This window comes from Bos taurus, chromosome 1, assembly GCF_002263795.3.
Source record: "Bos taurus isolate L1 Dominette 01449 registration number 42190680 breed Hereford chromosome 1, ARS-UCD2.0, whole genome shotgun sequence".
Classification (NCBI taxonomy): domain Eukaryota; kingdom Metazoa; phylum Chordata; class Mammalia; order Artiodactyla; family Bovidae; genus Bos; species Bos taurus.
Genome location: NC_037328.1, coordinates 83,915,392 through 83,934,996, shown reverse-complemented (window position 1 = coordinate 83,934,996; position 19,605 = coordinate 83,915,392). Strand labels below are relative to the sequence as shown.

At 43.3% G+C, this 19,605-nt stretch overlaps 1 protein-coding gene across 2 annotated transcripts in view; it reads right to left on the bottom strand.

The window, feature by feature from the left end:
- The window catches only part of LAMP3 (lysosomal associated membrane protein 3), a 31,658-nt gene extending 18,901 nt beyond the window's left edge, over nt 1-12,757 (bottom strand). For both annotated transcript variants that reach the window (XM_005201596.5, NM_001102135.1), the window contains 3 exon segments: nt 12,580-12,757; nt 5,347-6,101; nt 4,359-4,487 (listed from right to left, as the gene is read on the bottom strand). In XM_005201596.5, coding sequence (XP_005201653.1) covers nt 4,359-4,487; nt 5,347-6,101; nt 12,580-12,628 — 933 coding nt within the window. In that variant the 5' untranslated portion in view covers nt 12,629-12,757.
- Between the last annotated feature and the right edge of the window lie 6,848 nt (nt 12,758-19,605).

The following is a 19,605-nucleotide window of genomic DNA, read 5'->3' as shown; positions in this document are numbered from 1 at the left end:
AGGCTGTTTACACAGAGGTGCTAATTTATTTTTTGACCCCTTGGCTCAAAGTTCTCTGTGAAGTTTAGATTTACTCCATATTGATTCATTCTTTCATCAAACATTTGGTAAAGATATACTGTGTATAAGGACCTCCTTGATGGCTCAGAGGATAAAGAATCTGCCCACAACGCAGGAGACACAGGTTTGATCCCTGGGTCAGGAAGATCCCCTGGAGGAGGAAGTGCAATCCACTCCAGTATTCTTGCCTAAAAAATCCCATGGACAGAGGAACCTGGCAGGCTACAGTCCAAAGGGTTGCAAAGAGTTGGACAGGACTGAGTGACTAAGCATAAGCACACACTATATGTAAAGTCAGGGCTGAGCACTGAAGAGTGTGAATAAGTAAAAATCTTGCCTTCAAGATGGCAAAATGTGTGGCAAGTGCATTAGTGGAGGTCAGGGGATATATGGAGGGTCCAGAAACCAAGAGAGGGAAGTGTCCCAGTTTACCTGGGATGGAGGTGGCGATTGAGGTGCGGAGACTTCCTAGGGTGAAGATGAATTGATATTTCATCTCAAAGGATGAATTAGGGGTGGGAGGGGCATTCCAGGCAGAGGGAATCCCACAAGGGAAAGCATGACAGGAATGGTGGGCCACCCACTTGGGACGTTCTGAACAGTGCCCCCTGAGGGGGTTAACATATAAATGCTGATAACAGTTCTCAGGAAGCTGTAAGCTAAGACAGCTCCTAATGCCCCGAAAGGCTGAGGGGAAACACCAGGTGGTTGGGCACTCTTCATTGTCCACGCCTCGATGGCTAACACTGTGTCGCCCTGGGGCTCCTCCCTCTGGGTGCCTGGTTTCTTCCAGGTCCCAGAGTCAGTGCTGAAGGCTCATATTGCCCTTCAAACCAGGTGGGTGAGAAAGGGATAGTACTGAGAACAGAAACATAAACTCTACACAGAGTTACTGAAAGATGTGTTGTTTTTAAAACAAACAATCCTGAGCAGGAAGGAAATTGTGGGTAGTAGAGGGTGAGAGGAGATACATTTATCTTGCAGCTGAAGAGTTTGAACAACTCTCAGCATGTCATCTTAATCAAATGAGACATTGACATGGAAAGGGTTTCAGTTCTTTAAAAAATGAAACAGAAATGAGAAAGGAAAACCACCTGTCCTGACCCTAAATGGGCCAGATATCCTGCTCAGCTCTTTCACATACACCAGCCCAATTCATAGCAGCACTATCTTGAGAAAACAGGTTCAGAGAGACAGCTGTTGATTTGTCCATGGTCACACAGACATGATACAGATAAGTAGTCTTGACTGAACAACATCAACAACAACTTCCCTCCTAGGAGGGGTTTTTCTTTATGTTTCTGTAGCTGGCAGTGTTCAATTTTAAAAATTATGAGTTATTGTATGCGATCTGAAATCTCAAACTATTACCTATATTTCTTTTATTTCTCCCGTTATGTCTAGCTCAGTGTTGGGGACAAAGTAGGTGCTCAGTAAACTCTTATTATTGATAAACTGGCTGAAAAATCAGTCTTGCTAATCAGCATCTATTTATCATCCTACAACTTGGTTTTCTTTTATAAAATCTATTTATGGATGTGAGAGTTGAACCGTAAAGAAGGCTGAGCACCAAAGCTCAGCTCACCATTGATGCTTTTGAACTGTGGTGTTGGAGAAGACTCTTGAGAGTTCCTTGGATTGCAAGGAGATCCAACCAGTCCATTCTAAAAGAAATCAACCCTGAATATTTACTGGAAGGACTGAAGCTGAAGCTCAATACCGTGGCCACCTGATGTGAAGAACTGACTCATTGGAAAAGACCCTGATGCTGGGATAGATTGAAGGCAGGAAGAGAAGGGGATGACAGAGGACTAGATGGTTAGATGGCATCACTGACTCAACGGACATGAGTTTGAGCAAACTCCAGGATATGCTGAAGGACAGGGAGGGAAGCCTGGCATGCTACAGTCCATGGGGTCGCAAAGAGTCTGACATGACTGAGCAACTGAACAACAAAAATGTTATTACTAACATGTATTCCTATTTTTTTAAGGCTCTCTTTTTCTCTAGATTTTGCCCCTTGGGGGACATTTAGTGATGTCTGGAGACATTTTGGATTGTCATAGCTGGGGTTGGGTGTTGCTACTGGCATTTAGTAGGTGTCGGCTAGGGATGTTACTCAACAACCCACAAAGCACAGGACAGCCCCCACTGCAAAGACTCATTGTATTAACCCAAGTGTTAATACTGCTGCTGTTGAGAAGCACTGGAGTAGAGGGTAGCAACAAGTGAAAAGTGACTGCAGTGTTGAGCGTGTTTCTCTTGCAGAAGAATCTAGACTTTCCTGCCTAAAGGCATTTCACATAGTTCACCTGTTAGGGCAGAAGGCACAGTGTCAGGGTCCTGAGGCCAAAACACAGGCCTACAACTGTGTTTCGTCGGGTCAACAGTGTTCAGTTTTTTTAAAATGTGTTGCTAACTTAAAAAGTCATGTGCTTTTATTAAAAATCTGGATTTCTGCCTTCTCTTGAACACTGGCAACACTGGTCTGTCATTACCACCTGATAGAGGTGATATGTAAAATATTTAACTGGCACAGTAGAGTGGTGGCCATTCAGGACACCTCACCATCCAGAATGAATGCTCACCATAAAAGACAGTGACAGTCCCCAGGGCTAGATGCCAGCCCTGCCACCAGCCTCCTCAGCCCTGGCTGTCCCCTCTGGGGAGGACCGGAGCTCCTGACCTGTCCTCGTCCCCTCACTATTGAGGCTGCTGCTTGTCACCTCACACATACTCTAACATTTTCCTCATACAGATTTAATGGAAAATGAAGTCTTCACCAAAAGTGGGAAAATAAAAAATAAAGATTGTCTGTTTCAAGACAAAAGATATTTTTACTTTTTCGCTACTTCAACTACTTTACAACTAAGACTAAACATACATCAAGGTCTATGTTTAGCCCCTGTAATCTTGGGATTTGTGGCCACCACTTTGGCTGAAACAACTTCTCTTTTAAAATGCAGAAACTGGGACTTCCCTGGTAATCCAGTGGTAAAGACCCTGCACTCCCAATGGTGGGGACCTGGTTCGACCCCTGGTGGGGGAACCAAAGATCCCGCATACCACAACTAAGACTCAGCACAGCCAAGTAACTTTTTTTCAAATGCAGAAATTCCCCGGAAGGCTAAGAGTGGTGGAACTTTTACTTTCTTTGAGACTTTTTGCCTTCTCCGGGGGCATAGCTAAGGCTGGTTTACAAACGCCATTTCTAATTCTTCCAAGGGTCCCACTAAGTAGCTATAACTAGTTCCATTCTATAGACAAGGAAATATGCCCCAAACTAGTCCAAGGTCATGCAGCTAGTAAGTTTTATGACTAAAAGTCAATCTTGATTTGTCCGATCCCAAAGTCTGTGCTCATTGCTCTCTAAGATCTGCTAACCAAGACCCTCTAACTTCAGGGGTCAGTTAGACAGGTAAGAAAGAGACCTGCACCAAGTCCCAGCTGCTAGGATCCTCTTGGCCTGTAAGACACATGGGGGCAATCAGAAAGAGTCTCTCCTTTGAGAGGGGGAATGACCATCACTGTGTCCCCAAGACATTTGCCCATTTCAGTCACTGTAACCATAGCTACCAGCTAGTGCACATCCACTTTCTATGTATTGGATCAAGCTCTTTACAGGAGTAATCTTTAATTCCTTTCTCCCATTTTTCAAATGATAAAAAAATAAAACAAAAAACTCAAACAGATTAAGTTGCCTGCCGGATGTCAAAAGCAGAACAGTAACAGAGTCAAACTGGTAGTCAAGACTCTGACCTCATGACCATGCTCTTCCTCTGTACTCTGTTGTCTACTCCCTTCCAGGATACAGCCTAGAAAACCCAGCTCCTGGTTAGTCCCTGAATTTTGCCTTCTATGACATTTGACTTTGGTGTTAGAGTAATACTGCATATTGTGCCCACTGGAAATTTCTGTGGGTCTGTTCATTGGTATAACTTCCTCCTTTGGATGGTTTGCATAGGGCACTATGGTCAGGTTCCCTGAGGCCAAGTTCCCCCCCCGGAGGCCAAGTTCCCCCCCAACCCCACCGAGAGGCATCAAAGCCCTTCTTGGGCTGCACAGAGGAGGCTGAAGAGGGGAGAGAGCAAACAGAAGATGTCGACACTTGCCTCCTCTCCATCTCCATGACCCTCATTCTTATCAGAGAACATCTCAAAAGGCTTTGATGTCTATTTCCTCTGGAATTTAAAGTGAAGCGTGGGATTGCACCACTGGCCCTCGCGGGGAGAGACAGGGCTGGGGGTGGGCAGGGAAAGAAATGCTAGAGCCTGTTCATGTAAGGATCTCAGCCTCACCTTGGTAAATGTGAGATTCACAAAGCCACCCTGGAAATTCAAAAGGAGGTTGGATTTTCGGGAGCCACAGTTTCCAGAGGCTTGAGTTGCATTGGGGTCGATGTTGAAGTATTTCTGAGGTGAAAAGACCTAAACCAAATAAAATAGATGGGCTCAATGAAGAGAACGCTTTAGTTGGGAGACCAGAAACACAGGTTAGAAAGGAATCTGAAACTCGAGGCTAGTGGGTTTTCACTGGGGAATTTCAAAGTTCCTGGAAGACACCTCTCATTTCCAATCTGTTAAGATTTTTTTTTAAATGAAAGAGTGCTCTCACAGTGAGGAGTTCCTTGAGAGATAATTTGTGGCAGCTGTATTCTTGATAAACTATGTGAAATTTAATTTTTGTTCAGTCAAACATGCTGGACACTACAGGAAATGTTTTGCTGAACTTTTGTTTCAAATAAAAACCTGAATGTGGAAGTTTTACTTGCAATCACAAAAATGGTGTAAAATAGGAAGAATTTTTATAGTGATTCTTTCAGTAAGTCAAATAATCTTAACCCCTCACCCCCAATACCTCCAACCAATCTTCTCATTAATCTGGATTTTTCGTATTAATGTCACAGGTGGTTGGAACAACCATTGAATGCAAACCTCTCATTTCACAGGAAAGTTGTTGAGGCTTGAATGTCACCCAGAGGGACAGGGCCAGGCTGGGGTCAATGCTGGACATACCCCACACTCTGCCCATGCTGGCTAAAAGTGAGGAATGTGCATACTTAAAATTTCGGTGTGTGCTTTCCTTTGTTCATACAGTCACTGTATCAGTGTCTATTTTTACAGGTATTCTAAAACAGGTTCTCTTAATAGAGGACCTTGGAGAAAGGAACTTGCAAGTATCTGTTTCATTACAAGATACAGGATGCAGGGGAATGTTCGTTTTTAGTGAGGCACTCTCACTCAAACTTTTTGAAGCCGTTGTTTTGGTCCTATGGCTCCGACTTACCGACACGGAGTCTTGAACCGTCAGCTGTATCCCCATCTCTGCTTTGATACACAGCTTGCTTCCATTGTGAACTTGATAAATTCCCGTCTTGGGTGACAATGGCTGTGGTGCGAGGGTGGGCCTGGGCGCTATGGTGGCAGGCGAGGCCGTTTGGGTGGTGTTGTATGTGGCTGTGGTTGGGCCTGGGGTGTGGGTGGGTTGAGTAGGTTTCTGACTGGTTGTGATGTTGTGTGGTGAGGTGGACAAAGTTGCTGGAAGGGTGGTCTGGTTACTGAGTTGGGTGGTTTTCCCAGTTGTGTGGCTGGCAGTCGATGGCCTGTTTCCAGTGGTGTGAGCTGTTGGGTTGACGGTGACTGGTGGTGAACTGGGACCTACACTGAGGCCAACTTTAGCCTCAGTGACTGGAAAAGTCACATGTGACTTGTTGGGTGTGGCCAGGGTTGTGACTAGGGTGTGGGTTGTTGGAGTGGTTGGTAGGGTGCTCTTTGTAGTTACTGGGGAAGTTGTTGCTAGAACGTCTATGGTTGTGTTTGTGGTTAGGGTCTCAGAGCTGGATGTTTTGGCAACTGTCTGAGAGGTGACGTGACCATCTGTCGATCTTGCTGCTGCAGTTTTGTGAGGCACGTAGTTAGTTGGTTGGAGGAGAGAAGGTTTTACTGTGGCCTGTCCTGTTGTAGGTGAAGAATAACCTGTGATTTCTGGAAACACTTTTGCTTGCATGTGACTGTTGTAATGACTGTCATAATACCAAATCGCTGCAAATTAGAAAAAAAATGTTAATATACCAACTAACAACTCACATTTGTTAGTCCCTCCCCACTCCCACTTTAATGTTTCATTAAAATTAACATGCATTTTTTAGATCTGGGGAAAATTTACAAGGATAGAATGGTGAAGTGAATATCACTCAAAATTCTTCCACAAGGTCACAATTTTAACATTTTGATTGCACCCATGTTTTCACAGGATTGTGATCATACTGGGGTTTTTAAAGCAAGGATATCGAAGTGGTTTGCCATTCCCTTCTCCAGCGGATCGCGTTTTGTCAGAACTCTCCACCATGACCCGTCCATCTTGGGTGGTCCTGTATGGCATGGCTCACAGCTTCACTGAGTTACTCAAGGCTGTCATCCATGATCGTACTGGAGATATTCTTTCCTTTTGTCTGTACGGGGTGTGGTACTAACACCCCAGAGAGCATGCTTAGCTAGATATCTGAGTGTCAATGTCACTTCATTTTCCATCTTCAGACATGAATCTGGACAGTTCCTGGGCAGAGTGTGTTCCTGGGTAGGATATTGCTGGGATGATCTGACAGAGCTGGGGCAGCTTGAATAACAGGAATAAAGATCTGCTCAGACTTGTACAGTTTTCATAGAATCATATAATCCCAGGCTTGAGAGGGGCCTTAAAGATTATCTAATACAAACCCTAATCTAATGTGTGAATTTTGCTGTTGGATATTTTGTCATGTGTTCAGCCAATCTATGCATAACTGCCTCCAATGACTAGAGATTCAGTTCCCTTCCATTTTTATCTTGCCATCAGTTTTCTAATTGTAGCCCAATTTCTATCATTCCCTTACTTAACCCTTTAGAGTGGTCCAGTCTTTTCCAGCTAAGAAATTAAATTAACCCATAAAGGCTCTGATATATCTGGTGTGCGTGTCCTTCACAGTTTGGCTTAAATGTTGGCTCCTTAAAGAGTCTTCCCTGCCCTCCCCACATAGAACAGCTCCCCGTTCCCAAATTCTCCATCATAGTGTTATTTTCATTGCCCTCACTGCACTAATCACAACTTGTAATGATATAAGGGGATGGCATTCAAATATTTAGCCATAAGCTTGGCCCTGATTATATGTTTATAGATTGTGCATCTCTCCCACTAGATTAAAGGCAACCTCAAGGTGGGAGCTGTGGGTTGTTTTTTTTTTCCTACCACCAGGGCTTGTGCACTGAAGGTATTCAGTGGTTACAGAATGAATGAATAAATAACAGAATGTGTCAGTGGCGGTTATAACACTGTAGAGCTCCTAGCATTATTCATATGTTTATTTGGCTTCTTCGGGTCTTGGTTGTGGCACCCCATCTTGGTTTCCCAATCAGGGATCAAAATCACGTCCCCTGTATTGCAAAGTGGACTCTTAACCGCTGGACCACCCTCCTCCTACGATTATTAGAAGGCTCAAACAAGGTGATTTGAGTAAAAGCCTTTCTGAACTATTAAGCAGACCTAGAATGTGCTTTATTGTCATAGGTTCTCTCCCAGGTCACCCTTCAGGGCCAAAGGCCTCTGGCTCTTTTTCAACCAGAAAAGTTCTGTCCTTGTCTCCTTCAGGCACAGAACAAACCCGAAAGTGGACGAGTGTGATGATGTCTCAGGAGAGCTTACGATCAGGTGCACTGAGAGATGGTGCTGTCTCTTCAGTGCTATGGTTTCAAGGTGTTTACCCTTTGTATTTTCACTCACTGGAGTGGGAGCTGCCCAGTGTCAGGCAGTGACTTGGAAAAACACAGGGAAAATGGAAAGATTGTTCTATGCTGGTGTTTATAGAGTCCCGAATTTCATATCTAATAAAAATCATCCACAAACTCCTTTACTCTCTCTCTTTTTCATCCAATATATTTCTAAGTTGGTACTTTCCCCATAATAATAGCAATAAATCTACAAGCCACTTACTACATGGCAGACCTCAGATCAAGGGTTATCTTTCATCAACTCTTCTCAAAAACCCTTTGACAGGTACTAATCTTTCTGTTTTTCAGATGAGGAAACTCAATTTTAGAAATTTCTATTAACTTGACCATAATTGTCCAACTAGTAAATTTTGGAGCTTTAGACCCAAGCCCCTGTCTGAAGCAAAGCCTGCCCTTGGATCTGTGGATGGGTGGAGGTAGTGTGTATCCCTGGGAAGAACAGTGAGAGAAGAGACAAAAGCAAAGGAGAGAAGAAGAGTAGGGTGCCCCTTCAGTGACCCCAGTTCACCAAACCTGCATCATGGTGGTCCTTAGTGAGGCTTTCAAAGACCCACATGCTAAAACAGTGATCATTTTCCAGAAGAAAAGGCTAACTGTAAGTCCAGTAGTAACACTTATCAATTATTTCTGCACAGCTGGTTTGTAAAAGACATTATTAATGACATTAAGTTACTTGAGACTATTACTAAAGAGTCTCTTGAGTCTTTTCTGTTTCCAAAAGCTTTACTTAGACAACTGAAATGTATAATATTTGAGAGTTATATCAACTGATTTTCTGGGTTGTAGATTTGCTTTGCAAATCTTTGTAAAATCACTCCCTGTGGAGCCTTTCTGCCCATATTGTAGAACCTGGGGCAAGGTTTCTCCATTCAAGATTATTATGAAGGTTGACAGTTGTTGAAGATTTATCTTCACAATTCATTTGGGCTAAATCTGAGTTGCTGTTTCCTGGGTCAAGAACCCAATAGGAATCCCATTAGGATCATAGTATTATGATGGAGAAATAGAATTCACTCCCAGACATGGTGTCTAGGAATGTCTGTAGTAAAAAGCAAAGATTGCTCCAGAGAACTCTGGGAGATTGAGAACCACCTGCCTTTTGCTCTCCTGGATGATTAGGTCCTTGATAAAATCCCACTGTGTTTACCTTATGCTTATGAGCTAAAGTAAATCTTTTCAATTGAGTAGAATTTCCTTAACTGAGTAGCACACACTTTCAAAGGGGGAACCTTCCTGATAATACAATTAGAACTCCTCTCTCAGTAGTGATGAATGAGCTCAAATAAAGGGAAAAAACACATTGGCTATTCATGAATGCACAGCACCCCAAACAGGAGAAGAACACTCATGGCACCCTGCCAAGTGTGCTTGGTGTACAGGAAATCTCTGTGAGGTGCCCGGAAGTGATGGCGTCTCCGTATGATACATGCCTTTGTGGTGAACAGATGCCTGGGGCTGGTAGGTGACAGGACAAAAAGTGACAGTGTGTTACAACTAAACAACTCTGGGAGATACTGTTCTTATATTCGCCTTCTCCAATCTAGCCCCTCTCCTCCTTTCCTCATAGGAGTGTGAGGTATATAAGATGGGCCGATGATAAGACGGAAATATGACAGGGGTAGCTCTGCTGTGCATTGAAATATGTCCAAGAAACTTCATAAGTTTGTTAGGTACTCAAGGAAATAACACTCGGCAAAAATACTCTGTTTTTACAATATCTATGTTTATGACCACACATATATGCCCAATCTTTGTCAAAATTGGGTCATAGTTTTTAAATGGGTTCTTTGACCCCTAGAGGTTTAGTTAAGTTCTCTGAGACCCACAAAGAGGGAAGTAGGCAGAAGCAAGGGCAGGGCATAACTCAGAATCTCTGAGCCTTCCTCCTGCTCAAAAGAACACAACCTGAAATCTGCACATTGATTTGCCAGGCTCTCACTCCCAGAACCTGAGCATCTCCTCTCCAGGATTCAAGAGACTCAGAAAATGAGTACCCTAGAGTCTTCACCCCTCTAGATGGTGAGCTGTAGCAAGTGGTGTGAGAAGATTTGGATTTCCCTACAGCTCACAGGAGGATCTGAGAGATAACCCGTCAACCGGGCCCTGGGAAAGCCAGTGGCCACACAAGTACTACTTCTCTAGGTATTTCCCAGTCAGTTGGGCCTTCCTAGAGAGCCTTAGTTTGGTTTCCCTGCCACACCCAATTCAACGGCTGTATGGGAGATTACACTGAGCCAAGCTTCTGGCCAGGTACTGGAGGCAGGTCTTTATTCTTAGCGGCTCCAAACCTGTGAGGCAGATACAAAAATGGACTACACACCTCAGTGTGACAGGGGTTATTATTGAAGCAGGCCCTCCGAGTGCTATGGGGTGAGGTGGGGAATCTAATAGAAGAAGTTCTTCAGCCAGACAAGAGAGCAGATGGCATCCTACAGGCAAGAGGAAGAGTTTGTGCAAAGGCACAGGGGCCTCAGAGCCTGGCATGTCTGCAGAACAGCAAGGGGGTCAACATGAAGGGAACAAGGGAGAGTGTGGGGAGGAGGGATAGGTGGAAGGCCAGCAGGGAGTGGGCCTGGTGGGTTTTGGAAGCTACACTTTGCACAGCTGTAAGGAACACAGCTGGAGAGTAAATGGAGCCCCAGGGGCCACATCTAGGGGCAGGGAACTGGGTATAATGCCCAAGCACTTTCTCTGGCACTTCCCTGGGCAGCAGAAGCAATATGAGGCATGGAAGACTGTTTCTGGATGTGTGGGGCAGTAGGGGTCAGCCCTTGGCAAGATTCTGCTCACAGTTTCACGTTTAGTCTTAGAGCATTTAGCAAAAAGATGCAAATCCTATCTCTGTTAACTTTCTGGGGGACTTGAGACTCAAAGAGAACCTTTGAACACAAGGGACTCCGGCCCTGTGTTGGGAGACTGCTGGCTGACTCTCTCAAAATTCAGTCTCTCCTTTTTCCTTTGTAAATAGAACCATGAGTTGAAGTTCAGTGCTTACTGCTTGGAATTCATCTCCAAGCCTCTTTTCCAGATGGGAAAGATAGAAATGTGTGACTGAGTTCAGGCCAAAGCAGTAGAAGAGGTAGGGTCATGTGGACCTTCTGGGAAAGCTGCTCGAAGGGAGCTCAGTCATTCCTGGGGCCTCTCTGTTGCCTTCCTGTTTCCTCCTTCTATCAGCCTGCAAGTTGTATGTGATGGCTAGAGCTCTGCAGATGAGAGCTGTGAGGAGGTCTTGAAGGTGGAGGTCATACATAGGGTGGTGGGTCCATGAGAATGAGTCCCCACACACCTGCTCTGACTTCCTCTTGACTCATTTTCACTTAAAAGGGAAACAAACATTCATCTTGTTTAATTCACTATTTGGAGCTGGTCTCTTGTGTGCAACTGAACCTAAATTTGATTGATACCAACTTAAATCCCCTTATTTTACAGGGGAAGAATTTGAGATCAGGGAAGCAAAGTGACTGGAAAAAGATTACACAGTAAGCTTACTTAAAAGCTATGTCTCTCCAAGCAAAATGTCTAATGCTTTTTGCTCATACCCAATTAAGCAAGTATTTCTTGAATATATGCATGTAGGAGCGTAGTGCATAAGTGTAGAACAGGGACCCCGATTTGTTAGCTGAGTGCCTGTGTTCACCTCTAAGAATGTGCAGCTCAGAGAGGAAAGGGCAATGTGGGCATTTCCCCTCCACCTGCCTGGGCATTTATCACACACTCATTGCATTCTTGAATCCCCCAGTCACCTGCCAGCCATTGAAATTTTGCCCACACATTGCTCACTAAGGGCTCCTACTACACAGAGAACTTATGGTTTTTTATTAGTTTGTTCTGTTAATCATAATAATGACTTTCCATTTTTGCCTCCCAAAGAATGTGAAACTCTAATTCTGAAAGGAAAACAGCCTGGATTAGGGCAGCTGGCCTGACTCTTCACCCAACTTTCACGATGACTTGGGTTACACTCCAGTGCAGGTGTGTCCCCATTTGAGCACATTAGTGGGGCCGTGTGGACAGAGCTAGTTCCCTTACACGTTCAAGTCAGTGGTAGTATAAGGAATTGTGAATCAACAAGCAAGCTTTATGAAGTACATAAGAGGACCCTGTGTCCCAGGGAGAAAACACTCCTGGTGAAAGCAGGGGATAGGGACATAAAAGGATCATTAAAAGCTTAGCTTCCTAGACAGTCTCTCTGATCTGAAATCCTTGCAATTGAAAAATAAATCTCTGATGCCCTGGCTTACATCCTTCTGAGATGGGGCAGTTTGTCAACCACATCTCATTCATCTTCACAACTTATTGTTACATAATATAAATGTAGCACTTCATTTGAGAAAGGCAGAAAAAACAAAGCGTGACATACTTTCCCCAGAGTGTGTGGCAAAAGCCCCATTTTTAAGTCCTGGCTCAGTTCTTCACCTCTTAAATGGGAGTGATTTCTACAAACTCTCCCTAATCAGATGCCTAGAACCCATTTGGGAACCACAAGCAGTGTCTCTATCTTCCTGGGTTGACACCTACTCTGCCTGACTCATGGAAAACAATCCAAACCATGGAAGCCTTTGGGAAACAATGAAGTGTGCTCCACATGTAGAGTAATAAAAAGACAGTCCCAAGTCAAATACCCACAGTAACTAAAGTCACTACAGCTATTTCCAGTCTGCTCTGTCCCACCTTGGTCACTGGAACTAGAACGAATTTACATTTAATAGGACCAGATGTGGTGGGGTCACCATGGAAGGTCATGTGTGTCACTCACCAACCAGAGCCATGAAGGACATCACCACTGCAGGGATCTGCCAGGACATGACTGGGGAGCCAGGGAGCACCAGTGCCTTCCCAAGCAGCTGCTAGGCTCAGCGCTCAGCACGGCTGGGTCTTCTGAATGGTGGGAGGCTGTTGCCAGGGCAGGTTCCTTCTGCCCTTCACTCAGTTGTGGCCGAGAAACCAAAGTCACTTATGTTATGAGAAGCAGCTGAGAGGCCCTCCCAAGCAGTGAGCTGAGGGCGGGAAACCACAAGTGGCCCTCCGGTGAAAGCAGGCACTTTCGGTTCTGCCTTAAGTGTTTGTAAGAAATGGGGTGGGGGTGGGGCATGTCCCCCAGCCCGATTAAGAGCATCTAAGATTATTTTCCACAAGAGGAGGTGGATCTGTGTCAGTATCTGCTTCCTTCTGTCATAAGCTGGGTCTCCATTTTTCTCTAAGATCTTGAATCTACTTCTGTATAAACCCAGAGACTCTTCTCAGCTGAGAGAAAACCAATCCCTCACTCATGAGGAATGAGTAGGAGTCAAAACTCAGTAGTAGAGCGCTGTCTGTCTCTGTGTGTTCACAAGAAGTCGGAGACAGCCCTGCTCGCTGCTCAAGGTAGCCTTATCTGGCACCCTCACCTTGCGGGGAGTGGGAAGAGTGTGGTCTAAAGAGCTGGGGAGATCTGGGGTTTGAATCTGACCCTGCCAACTCAGCAGGTGTACAACCTTAGGTAACCTCTCAGAGCCTAGGTTTCTTCTGTTGTATAATAGGGATGATAATGCCTACTCCCAGTTGGTTTTTCTGGAACATGAATAATATTCAATGTCTTGGAAAGATGACCTTTTCATCTCTTATCTCCTTCCTGTATTAATTAGATGAAGCAATGATGGTCTCTCAGAGCTGTGAATCCCAGTCAGGAGGAATACGCATACAAGCAGTAGATCAGAGGAATGATGGCTTAACTAACCAACTTGACATTAAAAAATTACCTTGCAATACTGTCCCAAGTTTGCTAAGGAGTTTTAAAAGTTTAAAAATTAGTACTTTTAAAATTTAAAGCATTAATCAGCCATTAACAATATTATAGGTGGTCATTTGGGGCTTCCCTGGTGGCTCAGTGGTAAAGAATCCGCCTCTCAATCCTGGAGACTCGAGTTGCAGGTTCGATCCCTGGGTTGGGAAGATCCCCTGGAGAAGGGAATGGCAACCCACTCCAGTATTCTTCCCTGGGAAATCCCATGGACAGAGGAGCCTGGTGAGCTACAGTCCATGGGGTTGCAGTCAGACATGATTGAGACTGAATGACTGAACACACATGCACGCACAACTCCCTTGAGCTCCTGGCACGGAGTGGCTGTAGCCTGATGGCTGTGGGATCACAGGTATTTTTCCCCTTCCACAGTGCCCTGGAGGGCTAAAATCGCTGATGACTCTGACTTCCTTCTTTACTGATACAGCAGGAAATATTCTATTTCTCGAGTCAAAATACTGGATTATGATTGTGGATTTGTTTATTTCCTCTTTGCAGTTCTGTTTTTGCTTTGTGTATTCTGAAGCTCTGTCATTGATGTGTAAACACTTAGGCTTGGTATGTCCTCTCCACAGATTTACCACTTTATTATTTTTAAGTGATTTTTATTTTCGGTCATATTCTTTGTTCCGAGACTCAATTTGTTTTTATATTAAATAGTTACTCTTCCTTTTGATTAGTGTCAGTATGGGATATCTTTTTCCATCCTTTTACTTCTAATCTATTTCTGTCTTTATGTGTGCGTGTGTTAGTCACTCAGTCATGTCCGACTCTTTGCAACCCTATGGACTATAGCCTGCCAGGCTCCTCTGTCCATGGAACTCTCCAGTCAAGAATACTGGAGTGGGTTGCAATTCTGTTCTCTAGGGCATATTCCTGATGCAGAGACCAAACTCTGGTTTCCTGCATTGCAGGCAGATTCTTTACCATCTGAGCCACCAGGGAAGCCCTTGTGTCTTTATACTGTTAGATAAAATGAGGCATACTAAAAATTTTTTTAAGTTTATTTGAGCAAAACTCAGTTCAAATTGGGCAGGGTCAAACCAGAAGTAGTTGGGAGAGCTCCACTGATAGAAGCTAGGGGAAAGACTTTTCTAGAGAAGAGGCAGAAGCAAAGCAAGGAAATTATTTGATTGGCTGTAGCTTAAGTGGTTGTGTTCTTTGAGAAAGTCTAGCTGGCTGTGTGTGATTGGTTGTCTCTAGGTTTCAGTTTCTTAAACTTCAGACATTTCAGGCATAGGCTTTGGTTTGCTAAAGTGGGTTTCTTGTAGGTCACAAGGGTGGTCTTTTTTCTTTTTCTTTTCTTTTTAAAATATTCAGTTTGACAATAACCTCCTTTTAACTGGGGTGTTCAAACAATATGATTACTGATATAATTACCTTTATATCTATCATCTTGGCGACTGTTTTCTATTTTTTACTGCCCATTCTTGGTTTCATATCTCCTCTTTCTCTATTAACTCTTGGTTAGTTACTTTTTAAAATTCCATGTTATCTCATCTGTTGACTTACCAGTTGTAACTCTCATGTCGTAACTAATATTATCTCATAAAGCAAAAACTCTCGTGTTTGCTTTAGAGTTTAGGGTATATATCTTTAAGGTATCACAGTGTACCTTCAAATGATTTTATACCACTTCACACAGAAGACTCTTACAACAGTTTACTTCCATTTCTTCCCTCTTCACTTCTGTTGTCTTGTCATATGTTTTAATTTGGTAGATGTAATGAATCCCACAACATATTGTTACTCTATTTTTATTTAAATAATCAATTATCTTTTAAGGAGAGGTAAATGATAAGGGGGGATAAAAGGCTTTCATATTTACTCACTGGGAGTTCCCTGGCAGTCCAATAGATGAGAATCTGTCTTGCAATTCAGGGGATGTGAGTTTGATCCTGGATTGGGGAAACTAAAGTCCCACAAGCTGCAGAACAGCTAAGCTTGTATGCTCTGGAGCCCGAGTGCCACCAGAAAGTCCCTGCACTGCAACGAAAGATCTGCACGCTGCAAACAAATAGATTTAAAAATAAATAAAATATTAAAGACTCAATTCAGACAGATTAGAAAATAAATAAAATATTAAAAAAGAATTCTTTAAATTAAAAAAAAAACTTACTCATGTGATTACCATTTCTTGCAGTCTTCACTCCTTTGTGTAGATCCTTGGGTCAGTGGTTGCCACAGTTACCCTAAGTACACTACATACATCATGAAATTACTGAAGTGTTACCTGTGTTTAAGGTATGGCCTTCTTTGCTCAAATGCTTTCTCAGTGTGCGCTCCACCTCAGCTTTAGGTCTTTCCTGGTATGTGTCAGAGTCTCTCTCTCTCCACACTTTTTAGCTCTCCTGGCAGATTCCACCATTACTGATAGTCACTGCTTGTTAGTCTAGTGCTGGGCACTAAGCCAGGAGATGCTCTGTTCTGATTAAGTCTCAGTCAGGCAGGCACTCTGTCCCTGGGTTTTGAGGGAGTGTGACCTTCGAATTGTTTCTATCCTTCCCCCAGCATATATGCCCACCTCTTTCTCAGGATCAGAGGTACGGTTTTCATTCCGTTCTCTTTCCCCAGCTGCAGTTGGGCTTACCAGCCTGTAAGTCTGTGTTTATCACACCTGTTCTTGAGCAGTTGGATCTGCTTTTGTTCTGTTAGAAATAGGATCCGAGCATTGTTTCCTGTATTTCCTGCAGCAGCTAGCATTCCTCTCCCCTGGGCTATGCACTGAAGGATACTTTCTCAGGACTTTCACTAATAGTGTGTGTGTGTGTGTGTGTGTGTGTGTGTGTGTGTTAGAGTGCCCAGTGACACCACTGGAGAAAAGTCTGCTACTGAATGCAAATTTTCATTACATCTGCAGGTTTAAATTTTCTCTTGCAAACTTACACTAGGCCACTAACAAATTTAGCTGAACTCTGCTTGCCGACATGTAGCACTGCCTGCTCCAAGTAGGCAAGAGCTGGAGTTCTCTCTCTTTGTGCAGGTGCCTGTTTTCCTTGGACTTCAGGTTATATGGCTGCCCTGTGAACTCAGCTCTTTCTTCATAAAAGTTGTGAATTTATATATTTTCCAGATTTTTTGATCTTGCAAGTGTGGTGACAGTGCTGTTTCTAGCTTTCTCCATAGTATTATTGTTAATAGCTGCATAGAATTCCATTGTATGTCAGTATAATACTTTACCAACCAGTTTTTAAATTATTTAATATATTTTTAATTTATTGTTAAGGAAACTTAGGAGCTTAAAACAGCAAACACTTGTTATCTCATGGCCCTCTGGTAATAAATTTAAGGGTGGTTTTCGTGGGTTCTTCTGGGTCTGGGTCTCTTATGAAGTTTCAGCCAAGACGTCAGCTGGAGCTGAAGCCATCAGAGACTCGACTAGGGCTGGAGAATCTAACCTCCCAGGTAGCTCACACACGGCTGCTGGCAGGAGGCTTCAGTTCCTACCACTCAAATCTCTCCTTTGAGCTGTTTCTGTGTCCTCTCCATATGGCAGCTAGCTTCTTCTACAGTAAGGAATCCAACAGGGAGAACGAGGAAGAAAGCAAAATGGCTTTTATAACGCAGTCTTGAAAGGCAACGAACATCACTTACACCACATTCTGTTTATTACAGTCACTAGTACAGCCACACTTAAAGGGAGGGTAATTTTCTGCACTCTTTGAAGGGAGGAGTCTCAACTTGTTGCAAGAAAAAGAGCGAGGTGCAGGAAAGTGGTCACATCCCAGGTTACGTCTGAATCCCTGGGATAGTCACCAAGTGTGGATTCTTGGCTTAGTGCAGGAAAAAATTCAAGAGCAAACCACAGTAAACCGAAAGAAGGTTTGTTCAGGGAGGAAACACACCCCATATACAGAGTATAGACCATCTCAGAAAGCAAGAGAGGAGGAGGCACCGGGGTACAGGGTTGTCAGCGAATTATTTCATAGGCTGAGCGGGATGAGTATTCCAGCTATTTGGGGGAAGGGGGATTTCCAGGAATTGGGCAAGTGCCAATTTTTTGACCTTTAAGGTCATCCTTGGAGCCATCATGGCACCTGCGATACGTCATTTAGAGTACTGATGTTACAATGAGCGTACACTGAGGCTCAAGTCAAAAGGAAGTCGACTCACCTGCCATCTTGGATCTGGTTGGTTCTGATCAGTTTATATCATGTCCTCAGGCTATGTCATTCTTTTGGAGGTTATGCCCCCTTCCTGTTTCAAATTTGGAGATAAAATGTAACACTACCACAGATATTTAGGTTGTTTCCCATTTCTCACCACTTGTTTTCCTCTTAAAAGTAAACCTAAAATGAACCCTGCACATATAATTCTTTGTTCATTTGTATGAGTAAATCATTAAAATAAATTTCTAGAAGAGGAATTGCTGGATCAAATAATATACTTGTTTTAAATTTTTAAAACTGTTACAAATTGCCTTCTAAAATGCTAGCACTGATTTATACTCCTACCAACAATGCATGAGGGTGCTGGTTTTCCTATATCTTCTCCATCACTGGGTATTATCAAAGTTTTAAATGTTGGGCACTCTGATGATGAAAAATGATATATCACTGTTTGATCTCTTATTTACTGGATTTTGAAATTTTTTTCCTATTCACATCCTTTGCCTATTTCTTTTTCCATTGTTATTGATTTGTAAAAGCTCTTTATATAATACACCAAAGAATTTAGTCTTGTGCCACATGTTTTGAAAATGCATTTAGCTTTTTAGTTTCAATTTTTCCTTTTTTCTACATATAAGTTTTTGCCTCTTGCATAGCTTAGTTTGTCAAAATTTTCCTTTGTAGCTTCTGGCTTCAGTTTTTGCCTGGAAAGACTTTATCCTATTCAAGATTCTTTTTACAATGTTGTGATTTTCATGATTTCTTTAAGTCACACATTTGAACAACAGTGAAACCAAGAAAGACCCTGTGGGGCTCCTGGGCATGGAAGCTTTTCAAACAGTTGCTATTCAGGGAAAAGGGGATGCAGAGGCAAGAGAGGAGCAGTCAAGAAACAATACCATAGCCTTGAGGCAGGGTCTTGGTTCTACCTCAAGTGATACACATAACAATAGCTTTGAGCTCTTTATAAAACTAAAGAAAGTGAAAGTGAAGTCACTCGGTCGTGTCCGACTCTTTGCGACCCCGTGGACTGTAGCCCACCAGGCTCCTCTGTCCATGGGATTCTCCAGGCAAGAATACTGGAGTGGGTTGCCATTTCCTTCTCCAGGGGATCTTCCCAACCCAGGGATCAAACCCAGGTCTCCTGCATTGCAGACAGATGCTTTACCCTCTGAGCCACCAGGGAAGCCTTTATAGAACTAAAAATATCAGCAAACGGAAGATATTAGCATTCCTCATTCCAGATTAAAGGAGCCAGAGAAGCTCTTCAAAAGACCCCCAGAGGCCAAACTAAAGGAATGCAGACCCTGCTCACACCCTAATCTTTATCAGTAACTCTGTCCTTAAACCATTGCTAAAAAACTCCTTACCAAGTTCCTCTGGGTTGGGGACACACAGTTTTTGAGAGGCATGAGCCTGCTGTGTCCCCCTTTGACTGGCAATGCAGTAAAGCTATCCTTTTCTACTTCACCCCAAACTCTTGTCTTAGAGATCTGATTTGGCATTGGTGCACAAAGGTTGAGTTTTTGGTATCAATATGAATGATTTTAAGGGCTGAGATAAACTTATTATTGTTTTTTCCATATTGCTATCCAGAGGTCGAAATACCACTTTTACCCATAATTTATCTTTTTGGTTCAGAACTAATTTGAAGTCCTTTTTTTTTTTTTTGTAGTGTAAATTCTGAGATGTATCTGGGTCCATTTCAAGATTCCCTACTCTGTTCCTTTTGTTAATTTCCACAGTATATGGTCTTTGGCAAATTAAAATTTTATGGTTGTTGAGTCTTAAAGTTGTATCCAACTCTTTGCAACCCTATGGACTGTAGTATGCCAGGCTCCTTTGTCCTCCACTATCTCCCCGAGTTTACACAAATTCATGTCCATTGAGTCCA